At 38.5% G+C, this 13730-nt stretch overlaps 1 protein-coding gene across 2 annotated transcripts in view; it reads right to left on the bottom strand.

Moving 5' to 3' along the window:
• Nucleotides 1-3373: 3373 nt before the first annotated feature.
• The window catches only part of LOC143885172 (uncharacterized), a 38697-nt gene continuing 28340 nt past the window's right edge, over nucleotides 3374-13730 (bottom strand). Inside the window, exons 2-5 of one of the 2 annotated variants that reach the window (XM_077389210.1) lie at nucleotides 11445-11518; nucleotides 6145-6268; nucleotides 5832-5949; nucleotides 3374-3681 (exon numbers count right to left, since the gene is read on the bottom strand). In XM_077389210.1, the coding sequence (XP_077245325.1) occupies nucleotides 3628-3681; nucleotides 5832-5949; nucleotides 6145-6268; nucleotides 11445-11454 (306 nt within the window). In that variant the 5' untranslated portion in view covers nucleotides 11455-11518 and the 3' untranslated portion in view covers nucleotides 3374-3627. The remainder of the gene's footprint in view (nucleotides 3682-5831; nucleotides 5950-6144; nucleotides 6269-11444; nucleotides 11519-13730) is intronic. The other variant, XM_077389209.1, reaches the window with a different exon arrangement.

Below are 13730 nucleotides of genomic sequence, written 5' to 3' on the forward strand. Positions count from 1 at the left end.
GGATATTATTTGGAAGTTTATTTTTTCACCCCCTTGTAGGATTATACGCCCCACTTTTATAGTGATTTGGCGTTAAAAAGTGTTAAAGTCTGCCCACGATTCCGTTCCAGGGGGGCGCATAATCCAATAGGGGGGTGAAAACATCGACTCCATAATTTTTTTATTGAAATAATTTCTTTTTCATATTTATTTGGACATCCTTCGGGATTAATTTACGAGACTGCCCCTGATTAGGACATGCATCCAATGGCTTCCTCTGATTTCTGTCTAGTTCTTAATATGACCATATTACCCTCCTCTCTCTCTCTCTCTCTCCACGTGGGTATTGGGTCCTACTAAATTGGTCAAATAAAGTTGTATTTTATCAACATTTGAGTGTCAATATTAATTCTAACTATCAATTTTGGGGCACACATCTGGGACATGTATGTTTAATTAAGACCGTTGATCGTATAGATCATCAAGTCAACCCAGATGAACTTATTCTCATGCCGAACAGACATCGCATTATTGCCTGTGAAGTTTAGTATTTTTTTAAAAGTGTAGTGGGGCCTACTGCATAGGATGATCCAAACCGTTCATTTGTTTGGTTACAATGTAAAGCATCTTCATAAGATGATCCTGACTTTCCACAGTAGAGTTTTATTTTCCTTATCTTTCAGCCACTTCTCGCCCCCTCCTCACTCATACCTTCTCAAGTCTCTCCATCTCCCACTCTTCCTACGCCTCTTGATCTTGGTTGTCAAACAGTCTTAGTTTTTTTTTGTTTTTTTTTTTTTGCGGCGGGCGGCGGCGTGTTGTGTGGGGGAAGAAAAATGGAAAATAATGCAAACAATCCCCACTCGTAACCAGGCACAGACCTATTATTTTATGGTTATCCATTGCACAGAGTATATTATGGGTGCCAATCCATAATGTTCTTTTCAGTTTCCCATCATATCCTTGGATATGTGTGGCGACATTATATTTAGATACTTCTTGGTTTCGAGTTCTACTCCAAATCAAGAGGTATCGCATATGTCATAGACTCATGTTGTGAGGGCACTATTTTGAGAGAGCCGCAGCGGAGCTCTCCAACTTGTGTGGAGATCGAGAGGCCCGCGGGGTCTCATCCCACCGTCCCACCTTGAGATCGGGTCTCACAGAAAGAAGAAGAAAAAAAGGAAAATGTTATCAACACTACTGTATTTTGATGAGGTCACTCCTCACTTTATTAAATGTATGGTATGGCCCGCACCATAGGATGGTCCAAACCGTCCATTAGATGGGCTACAGCCTAGATAGGTTGTGCCCTAAAATTATTTCCATAGGTTGTTCCTAACACTCCGATCTGGATGTTAGAGGGTTGATCCTAACCCTCCGATCTGAATGTAAGAGGGTTGATCCTAACCCTCTAACATTCAAATCGGAGGGTTAGAATCAACCTATGAAAATGACTTTGAGGGCTTGAGGCACAACCTATCTAGGCTGTGGCCCATCTAATGGACGGTTTGGATCATCCTATGGTGCGGGTCATACCGTACTTTTAATAAAGTGAGGAGTGCCCTCATCAAAATATAGTAGTGCTGATAACATTTCCCAAATAAAATTAAAGCGTCCTCATAGGATGATCCTAACACTCCAATATGCAGAGGAGGGACTGCACATTACAGAAATCTCTTTAGATCAGAGAGTTAGGATCATCATATTGAGATGATTTACGGGGTACAGCCTATCTATGTTGCAGCTCAGCAAATGAACGGTTTGGATAATCCTATGAAGTGGATCCCACTTGATGGCCAATGAAACCATCAGATGTGCATGTCATGTGAATAATTCCGGGGCAAAAGTAGTCAGGTCGAGGGGGTTTCATGATCCAAACCATTCATGTGTAGGCCCCTCCAAAAATCTCTAGCATAGGGCAATTAAAAGGTCAGAGATTTGGATCCGGATCTAAACCTCTCAATGTTACCCATCAGAAGATCCTGGAATAGGAATAGGAATAGGATGTTGATTCAAGCTATGATTCCTGCAATTAAAAACAAAGTAAAACAGCAAGGGGCACAATGGTAGTTCTGCTCAAAGGATATGGCATTTTGGGAATTTGGGTTTTACAACTTTACCCGACAATGGGGCACTTTTTTTTTTTAATTTGGGCGAAATCTTGGGTAGCAAAAAGAAAGACCGCGCATAAAAAGGGCAGAGTGTCGGAATTCGGACACCACGGAGATTTAAAAAACACAGACAAAAATATCCTGTCAAAATGACCAAATTACCCTCGGTTCAAAAAGGTAATTTTCTGATATAAAATGACCAAACGCCCTTCCTCATTCAATTACGCAATTTCCTCGTTTTAACGGTCAATTTGCTCTTGCCGTTTTGAAATGGGATATGATAATGATAATATTCGCCCCCTTTTCTTCGCCGGGACACCCGTTGTAGTGTAAAAGAGTTGTCATAAATACACTAGAGGGAGGCGGCCCAAGGAAGAAAAGGAGAGGAATATATCACTTACCTTTGAAATTTATTTTAATACTCAAGGAGGAGGGTTGCCTTCTGGCTACAGCGTAGTGGGTCCCACCTATGATTGATCCCAACCATTCATGAAAGAGACCTATTTTAGATCTCTTATGGCACAAAAGCTATGCTTGTTTTGTTTTGAATCTGATGCCCTGTGACCTTCAATAATCTCTAAGGCCATGTTTGTTTTGGATTTTGAGAACCGATAGCGAGTTCAGAACTGATTATAGGACTCAAATTTAATGTAAATTTGATTTCTGTAATCAGTTTCCGACACATTTTAAGTCCAATAATCAGTTTTGAACTCACAGTCGATTCTCAAAATCCAAACTAATTACAAGATAAACATCCTCTGAATCCCTTTGATTTCTCTCTATTGTCTCAAAACCCCTCTTAGCTATCCTAGTTTTTAACCCTATTGATCTTTTTCATTTTCAAACTATTGAAACAAGTCCACATTCAAACAGCTAAATTACACATTATTCACATTATTGGGTATTAGGATTGCATGATTGGTTTGATTTTTTTTTTTGGGTCATAAGAGATCTAGAGTGAGGTCTCTCAAATGGACGGTTCAGATCAATCAAAGTCAGGACCTACTAGAATTAGGTCACACCCTATTGAAGCATTCCTGATAAAGACCATTTGATCATTTATAAACACATTTCCTAATTTTCTCAATGATAACTACACTCCCTTGCTTTGGTAGCAGCACTCCTCACATCCGTGAAGAAGTGATGCTTGCATTATAGTCTCTATATCAAGCTTACATGCAATTTTCATATCCTGACTGAAGGAAGTATTCTGTGCAAATTAGTAGAAACCTTCTCTAAACCGACCATCCACCATTTGAGAAGTTCTCATGCAGATGGCATTCTACAAATGTAAATTCCCTGTAATTTAAATTTTTCCAGCATCTCCCGTAGACAAGTAAATTATAGGAAGACCAATCTCTGTTTTATCATGTACAGTTTATATATTCTGTACAAATTGTACCTGAGACCCTTCTGCAAGTCGGCGTTACTTGCCCATAAGCTTACAGGATGAAGGCCACTGTGACTTACTCTTTTTGTGGAGGTTTAAGATACAGAGGCTTGCAGAGGAACTCCACCAGAGTGTCTTGAAGAACTACAACATAATAGCTGCTACTGTAATCAAAACCACCACTGAACATATCAACGCCTGCAATTTTTAACTCTGTTAGTAAAAGGAAAACCATCAAGTTGTGCAACAGTTACAAGACATCCTGTCGTAACTTTTTTTTGTTCATTTTTTATATCCCAGCGTAACTTGCTCATGGTTAAACTGCTATATAATCACTAAGTTTTTCATTACAGGGGATCAGCTTGGGTATACAAACCAATTGCATTTCGGGTGCAGTTTGTGTGTAAAACTACTCAAAAAAGAAAAATTACAATTACCGATGTACATAATCAGTTTCTCCACACCTTTTAATGGCTGAAGAAGAAATAGGTTTCCCCAGCAAGCACAAAATAGTGTTTTCTTCTCGGCTAACATTGTCCAGATGGGGCACATCATTTAGTTGTCTCAAGGGTTCATCTAGTATGCCTCAATTGGGTTAATAACCATTTCATAACTGTTGAAGTATAAATGATTATACAACACCAACTCTAACAGCTTACATTTTTGGAGTAATTGGTTTTTTCACAAGGGTATCAAGCTATTGCCTCACGGCAGGCCTTGGTTTCAAAACCTACCAACTCCTTAATATTAAAAATCCATGTGTCTAGCCAACCCAAAAAGAGGGGCCACATGTGCACCGTGTAGGGCAACCCAAAAAAGAGGGGCCACACTTGAGGGGGAGTGTTGAAGTATAAATGATTAAATAACACCAACTCTAACAGCTTAAGCTTTTGGAGTAATTGGTTGTTCCACAATAACAAAAAGAAAAAAGATGTATGCCACTCCAGTCCATCAGTTCTGTAGCAGTTTGAAACTGTTCGACTAATGGTTAAAGAGGAATTGTAGAGTGCGGGCCCGCAAATAGATAGTCAAAAGGAAATATAGTAGCCAACAGTCCACTTTGAACAAGGAAAAGTCTAGAAAGGGTTGCTTAGGATCATACCGTGGAGAAGATTTATGGGGCATGGTCTAGCCACAATGGGGGCAATCAGACGAATTGTCTAGATCACAAAATAATGGGTTTCACGAGTATGTTTCATTGCCCAAATATAAACACCATTTGCTGGGGCCAAGCATTACATAATTTCACAGATTAAAATCTGGAAATGCTCCAAAAGTGGTTTTTTGTGCCTAGTTTAACAAGGATTCTGACCATTTCAATCCTACCTTTGGTTAAAGAAATGTTTTTAATCTCTTTTTCATGATAAAATAAATAAAATCACAATTTGATAATCAGTGTAATTTGTTCTGTTTTTACACCTTCTGGTCTTCCGAGAGTCAGGTGGCTATTTTTCAGTCTCATCCGTTGGGTTCTTTTGTCCTTCAATCGGGATTTATCAATGAACTATGGTTTTGGATTGTTTTGCTTCTCAGCAGTGCCTAGCAATTGTAGGATCCTAGATCCTAATCGTCCAATGAATAGTCTTTTGCCTATTGAGTGTGAACCAGAGCCCACTTTTGTTTAACCATTTGTTTAGGGTGGCTAGAACATTCTGATCATTCTAAGTTTTCGGGCCATGGCCCACCATGGTGAGACCCCGCTAGATAAACAAGCTGCAGCTTGCACATGATATAGCTTCTCTAGTTTAAAAGTAACTTAAAAAGAAGATACTTTTGAGAAAGAATTTTGGTCTGTTTTATGATTTTCTTCAAAATGACAAGTCGACATATAGGGCACGTTTGGCATTTATAAATCATTTTCTTTAGTTTAAAAGTAACTAAAGAAAACGATTTATAAATCATTTCTTTGTACATGATATAGGTTCTCTAGTTTAAAAGTAACTTATAAATCGTTTTCTTCAAAGTGACAAGGTGACATATAGGGCACATTTGGCATTCATGATTTTTTTCCTTGGAAAATGATTTTCCCAAGGTTTGATTACCCCTTTTTTTAAGGTAAAATTTCACTCGCCCTCTCTGACCCTCACATGCCTGGGAAAACAAAAATTCCACAATTTTTTTTTCATAGTGGCTAAACATGTCCAAGGTGAGAAAGTTTTTACCTAAAAACACATTACCAAAGTGGGAAATCATTTTTCAAGGAAATTTTTTTCATGGTTGCCAAACATGCCCTTAATGAACAGCAAAATGGAACCAACTAACATCTCTTTTGCGCGCATGCACACACACATACACTAATGGTGTCCTATTTCTTTTGTGGTGCCCAAAAAGAGTATGAGACCACTTACAGCAATTGCTGAGGCAGCAAGGCCGGCTCGCTCCCTCGGATCCTTGCGATAGTAGTTTCCAAAATAGAGAATTGTGGCATAGTACCACATCAATGGGAAGACAAACCCTAGAAGAAACCTGTGAAGAAATGGTGCACAATCATATGAGAGAGAGAACCCTACAGAAAATATATGGAGGTGTGCAATAAGTGTGTGGGTGTGTGTGTGTGTGTTAGGAATCGCACCAATGTTAGTTTGTCCCTATGTAAAAAAACTAAAGCAAATCAAATAAGACAAGATGATGTGTGTGTGAATTACATAGAGAGATACTCACGAAAACCATCCTATACCACAGCCAAAGCATGGAAGCGGTTTGTCATAAATCCCTCCTTGTAAGTCCTCTGGGTCTCTTATGAGGGTATATTTTACTTCACGGTCCTTATAGTCCAAAGCATGCCCTACATCAATGACCAGGAATTCCATAATCAGGAGTTCTAAGGACCTAGATAGTCTCATTAATACAATTCCCCTTAGATCAATACTTCCTAGGCATATATACATAGAAAAAAACGAGAAAATCAAAACAATTAAGCTTAAGAATATCCAAGAGAAGATTAATCAATCACAAACAAGCACTTGCTCCAAAAATCACAATAAAATAAAGCCCATGTCAGTTACAAGTACCGAGGGGTTCAGCACTGTAATTATACATCTCATAGTGGATACTACGTGCTGACATATAGAAAAGAACCTTGCTCTGCCATGCTACCCACTTTAGTAGCTTTATAGTCTCTAAGAATGAAGCACATTTAGACCTACAAATTAGAAGATAAATCAATGAAGAGATGTAATCCATGTGGAGAAGGGGTGCCAACCTTTGCTTAAAAGCCAAGGAAGTTCTTTCAATTAATTTAGAGAAGACCATGTGTCATGGATGTCCTTTCAATTAATTTAGGGCAGATCATGTGTCATGGATGTCCTCTCAATTAATTTAGAGCAAATCATTTGCCATGTCCTCCATACCAGTGTTCCAGATAGTTGGCATTTGCACAGTGGTACAACCATGGTAATTGTAATACATAGATTACCTGAGACATCCAAAAGTCTCAGGAGTATTCACAACCCCATTTGTATGGCCATGGATCTGTCAGCTCGTTCCTTAACAAGAGCTTTTGGCCACCATAAAATATAGTAATCATTTTCAGGGTTATTTTCCAACCCCAACTAGTTTGGGACAAAGGCTTACTTGAGTTGGGTTGTATTTTCAGGGTTATTTTATTAAAAAAAAAATTGATTTTCAGCGTTATTTTATTTTATTTTTATTTTCATACCTGAGCCTCAATGCCTAAACCTCAACTGTTAAAACTTAACCATTTCTCCTCCTTTTTTAATTTTATTTTTTGGGCAGGTAAGCACCAAGTTTGAATCCTAGACCTCAATGGCATACGAGTGAGTCCATCACAACTAGTACAGAGGATAAACTTTGCTCTTTCATTTTTGGAGTTTAGGCAGAAGGGATTTGGATTGGTCACATCAGTTAACTCAAGGCATCCAACTTACTAAAATTTCAAAGACTCTACGATGTTCTGGCATGAGAACTTGGCCTACCTACCAATACCAATGGACACTATTAATATTAAACATAATCAACTCTTGGCATCAAGCACTCATGAAGAATAGACAAACAAATGTAATGCCATCCCGCCAATGGTATTACAGTGTGATTATATTTTAATATGGTGCTCGCAATAAATATATCCAAACATATGTAATATACATACGCATGATCACTTGAAAGCGCATTACACAAGCATCCTTGGACTAGAGTGCTTTTTATGTTGAAGAAAAAATGGAGGGTGTGAGGAGCTCAGGTATGCTTACATGTGAAACCAGAATTGTCATATGCCCTCTAGCAAAATATGTCGTAATGAATTTCTCAAAAGATGCCTAGAAACAGAGAGGCCAACAAGCTTTGGAGGCCCTAAGCCGGCCAGGGTGGGAATGAAATCGACATGAAAAAAGGCCTCCAGAAGGCCACTGACCAAGTTTATATGTACATACAGAAAGCAGTTCCAACGCCCAAAGGCCTGTAAATTTGCCTTCCATAGGCATATCTGTTTCTGTAACATATGATTTATTCACATGCATGCAACAAAAATAAAGGTGGATACAAATTATTCCTAAATAATTACACTATTTTAACTAAAATAGGTCAAAAGATCGTAGACCACCCTGATCCTCTTATGATGTGGTTTCATAACTTGGTGCCCAACTGCGGAGACAGTGTAAGGCCTACACTAATTTTGACTACACACACATACATACTAGCATTCTTGGCCCATGCTATGCATGGGTGTAAAATGGTGGGGCCCACCCTATACATGAGCTTGGGTGGAGATCATGGAACCCACCCCATCTAAACCATGAGGTAAGATGGTGGGCCCCACTCGATGAATGGGTTTGAGTGTAGTGGAGTTGGTGGGACCCATCCTACCAAAATTTGGTGTAAAATGGTGGGCCCCACCCTATGCAAAGATTTGGGTTGAGATGGTGGGCCCACTCATGGGTGTAAAATGGTGAACCCCACCATATGCATGGGTTTGGGTAGAGATGGTGGGCCCTATCATATTAAAACATGGGCTGTAAAATGGTGGGGTGTATATTGATGGGCCTCAGCTTATCAAAACATGGGTTGTAAAATGATGGGCCCCACCCATGCTATGCATGAGGTGTAAAAAAAACTTCACCACATATATATAGGGATTTTCTAACGTCCATCGCAAAAGGCATCTTGCAGATGGCCTGTCGCATGTCAGACCAGCCACCTCATGAATGATGACAAAATCTGCTGAAAAGTGAGCCTTTGTGGCTGGACTGACATGCGAAGACCATCTGCGAAATGCCTTTTGCGATGGGCGCCAGCAAATCCCATATATGTGTGAAATTCTTCATCAAAAAAGATGATCTCTCTATGAGGGCAAAATTGATTTACAACAGAAAGATTGGGACTTCTCTTTACTTGACAAAAGAAATTTTTAAATGAATCTCAGACTCAAAACTAATGTCTCCAGAAAAACTAAGCGGTCCCGCACAAGGAACAAAATACTTTTAACAGCTGCATGATATTTTAAAAACTAAGTGGTCCAGCACAAGGAACAAACTACTTTTAACCGCTGCATGATATTTTAAGTAAGATGGTCTCCAATAGGATGGGGCTCATAAAAATGTCTCACCAACTTAAGTGCATTCCCAACATCTGAGATTCTATCTAGATATCCAAGTGTTTACATTGAAGCCTTGAAGGGGTCTCCTTCCACATAAATTCTCCTTGAAAGCTCTCTCATGAGAATATTAAGCCTAGTGAGGAGAGCTCTTGCTTTTTCATACCCTCAAGTCCTAGCTGAACCTGGATCACCAATAGAACGTCCATCCATGCTCAATTTAATAGCATTAACGGGAGGAATCCACCAAGCCTACTCTATGCATTAGCTAATCTGTTTCCACTTCCGATGAGGGTCTTCCACCATTAAACCCCAAAATTCCTTTCTAACAAGAGCCCAATTGATAATTCATGACTATGACTAATAGAATGCTTCCATCTAGAACTTGTTCTCCTCAAATAGTTCATCCATTCCATTTTTCCAAACAATGTTATAAAAATCGGATTGGATATTGAAATATTTTGGTTCAAATTTTTCGGTTAGACCAGTGATTGAACCAATCCAACTAGAAGAAAAAAGATTGAACCAACCCAACTAGAAGAAAAAAGAATTTCAAGGAAAGAAATAGATGAGAGACTAAGGTTGGAACTTAAAAGTGTAGCAATATGAATGTGATGAGTGTAAGAAAGACAACTCTTCCCTTACAAAAAGGACACGGATTCGTGTGTCGAGTGTCGACACTGATACAAGGCGTCTGACACGGGAACCCCTAAAACTCTAGAAACAAGAACACACCCATATGCATAGTTACATATAAAATTACTAATTACTAATTATAATTTACAATAAAATAAATATGGTATTCATTTAACAAACAAATAAATCTTAGAAGTAAGCAACTATAAGTCTCGAAGAAACAAAATAACAATGAATTCATCAATCTAAACTAGTTATCTTCAGTCTCCAATATGCATCAAGAAAGAGAGACCAATATGATACAATGAATATAATATTGGAAGAGTATTAGTTTTTATTAGCTACAAACTAGTTAAAAGAATAATTGATAACAAAATAAGAGTTAATGATAAACGATGAGGTAAGCACAATATTTGATAATAAATAGTATTTCACTTGAGACAGAACAATAACATCTCGGCAAGCCCCATTAAGCCTACCAGAATGAACAAGAAAACAATTCCCATTAAAATTTTGAAAGAACGAATTCCACATTTAGTTCCCAAAAAGGGCGGCCCAATGCACGAGGCTCCCGCGATTGCGGGGCTGGGGAGGGCTAGATGTATGCAGCCTTTACCCTACTTTGCAGAGAGGCTGTTTCCGTGACTCGAACCCGTGACCACCAGGTCACAATGGAGAAACCTTACCGTTGCGCCAATTCAGTTCCCAACCATGCAATAAATTAAAATATGATTGGCTGATTCTGTTGTTTCTTAACATACTATGCACATATTAGAAAGCCTGAACTTCTCTCTTTAGTATGTTGCACGCATTAGCTTTAATCTTAAATGCAAGGGGGGCACCAGTGGATATGGTTGGGATCGTGACTCAATGGCTACATCATAACTTGTGAGCTCATTGTTAAACTATAAAAGATAAATAACGCCTTTCTCCAACAGTTTAAGCTTTTGAAGAAGTTGGTAAGTTAACATTGTATCAGAGCCAAAGGTCTCGAGTTCAAACCTCCCGGATAGAAAAAATTCACATGCGATGGTCGGCCCAAAGTGGGACCACATGTGCCACGTGTTTGCCAAGTGGGCCACACGTGCAGGGAAGTGTTAAACTATAAAAGATAAATAACGCCTTTCTCCAACAGTTTAAGCTTTTGGAGAAGTTGGTAAGTTAACACTCATTATGACCAAGGACACATTCCAACACTCCCCTATGAAACATTTGGATGTGAAAACTTTTTTTTGTAATTGGTAAAATTTCTCCACCATGACTCGTGAGTAGTCATGCTAGCACTTCGTATATGGTAATAGGAACTCTCTCCGAATACCCAGCCAAGGAATATTGCTGTCTCCATCGGATAATGTGATCTTTCCAAATTTTCGGGCTGTCTAGAGCTATTGATTATCTGTTAGCTACGAATACACTACTGTTTGGTGCTGATTGCTTCAAGTAAACCTTCAAATATTGTTCCTCAAATATTTCAATGTCAATATTTAGACCAGAAAGAAATTTGTTAACTAAAAATAGTTCCAAAAAATACACCAAAGTCTGCAAGATTAAGAAACACACCATACGTCCAAAAATTGAGATTTTAGGTCCCTGCTTCTCAAATTCCAGCTTAATTTCCAAGAGTTATTCATACTAAGAATTGGATTGTTTACTACTAGGAGAAAACACCTCGTTTATCACTGGAAGAAGAAAATAGCCATGACTATTCAAGATTCACTATGGTGTGTAACTATAATGAGAGGCAAAAGGAAAACTTAAAGCCAGGTAAATCAAGTACTCTGTTCCATTTGTATGAAAGATGCCGTATCGATTAATTCAAGGTCTTCAATTGATCAGCAAGCCTCCCACCTGCTTCAAATAGCAAGATAAATCAGTTACCAGTACAGTTACACAAAGCTCAGAAATAATATTTTCTCTATTCTCTTTATGTATTTCTTCAACTCAATACAAGGATAGATTATTTTCCTTAGGCAATCACTTGAGGGTGCATTTTTCATGGGAACCAAGTTTTATTGGTCATGCTTTGGAGAGAAGTTTTATATTGCAAAATCATGATCACAGAACACACGCAAGAATTTTTCATCAAGATTCAAAGCAACAACGCAGCCACCAAGCCATGTCACAAGGATGGAATTTGAGATATGGATGGAATTTGAGATATAAATGATTGAATATCAATCCTAAGCTTCTTATGACGAGAAATTCCAAAAAAAAAAAAAAGAAGAAGCAATTGTGATCCAAAGCATGTGCTAATAACAAATGCTATAAACCCTAATTATATAAGAGGAGAGAGAACGACAACTAATAAATGTATTGTCCATGTGGGGCTGATCTCACTCCAATGCTCCCATTCAGTTGTGTCAAACATATTTAACAGCTCTCTTTTTAAACCCCATTGCTCTAAGAGGAGAGGGAACAACAACTAATAAATTTATTATCCATGTGGGACTAATGGTACTACAACACTAACATTCAGTTGAAATATCAATTAATAAGTACCATTCCAAAAAAAATCAATTAATAAGAAACGTATTACCAAAGGTGTGAGGCCCGCCATGCTATACGGCTCAGAATGTTGGGCCACCAAGAAGCAGCATGTGCATATGATGAGTGTAGCAGAGATGCAAATGCATAGAAGGATGTGCGGCCACACAAGGTTAGATAGAATTAAAAATGAAGACATCTGTAAAAAAGGTGGGGGTGGCACCAATTGAGGAGAAGATGAGAGAGCACCGCTTCAGATGGTTTGGGCATATCCAACGTAGGCCTTTGGATGCCCCAGTGAGAAGAAGTGACTCGTGCCAAGTTGATGGATTAAAAAGAGGTAGGGGCGGACCGAAAACAACTTGGGTAGAAACAGTGAGGAAAGACTTGATGGCTAGGAACATAACATAGAACTTGACCTTGGATAAGAGAGAATGGAAGAAAATGATCTATGTAGACAAACCCAACTAGTGTCAGGATTAGACTTAGTCGATTTGAGCCGGGTAGATTCTTTCACCTTCTTCATGAAAATTTTCTAAAGGATTCATTAGCCAACTCCAACTAGTTTGGGACAAAGGCATAGTTGAGTTGAATTGAGTTGAGTCTTACCAAAGGTGTCTTGAATTTTTGGCTTAGCAATACATGGTTTTGAGTATCACAAGACCAAGAAGCACGTTTATCATCCTATCTTGACAATAAGAAACATAATCTGTCATCCAAGCGAGGGGAACATGCCTCCCCTTAAATGGCATGCAATTTTATTTATTTTTTAATGGTAAATGGGATACAATATTTCAGACTTCTTCTTTGCTTTTGACTCTTACAATGAAGAGAAGAGAGAAATAAGAAACGGCATGTTGTAAGCGTGAGATTAAGGAGAAGACATGCATCATCTGTCTATCAATAATCACAAAAACAAACAAGTATTGCATACAAAGGCAATAGACATCAATGAGCCACCATGAGATGGGAGCTCTATATAGAAACAACACTTGGGAATTGTGTCAGGACCTTCAAGTAAGGATGTTGTTGGATGCAAGTGAACCTACAAATTGAAACAAAAGGAAGACGGTATTATAGAAATGTGCAAAGCCCGACCCATTGCAAAAGGATATAATTAACAACAGGGTCTTGACTATGATGAGACATTCAGTCTGATAGTTAAGAGTCAAGAGTACCATTAATTGTAGCGTGGGCTAACTCTTTTGTATTCCAACTAGATGTCATGAATGCATTCTTCCTTGGGAATAGAAAAGAAGTAGTGTATATGGATCATCCTAAGGAATACAAAATTGCTAGCAGAGTTATGTATGCAAGCTGAAGAAAGCTATATTTTTTTAATGGAGCTGAAGAAAGCTATATGCGCTCAAACAAACACCTTGTGTCTAGTTTGACAGATTACACCAAGCTCTTCGAAGATGTCAGTATGAAAGGAGTAAATCAAATAAATTCTTGTTCGTCAAATACCCTCATTAGTTATGGTATTTGATTATAGTGTACATTGGTGGTATTATAATTTCAGAAGACACCTTTAATTCTCATCGGGAGATGGATCAGGGTTTAAGTCCGAATGGGCTTA

Source organism: Tasmannia lanceolata, unplaced genomic scaffold (genome assembly GCF_043159265.1).
Source record: "Tasmannia lanceolata isolate RefF3 unplaced genomic scaffold, GAP_Taslan_0.1 ptg000008l, whole genome shotgun sequence".
NCBI classification, from domain to species: domain Eukaryota; kingdom Viridiplantae; phylum Streptophyta; class Magnoliopsida; order Canellales; family Winteraceae; genus Tasmannia; species Tasmannia lanceolata.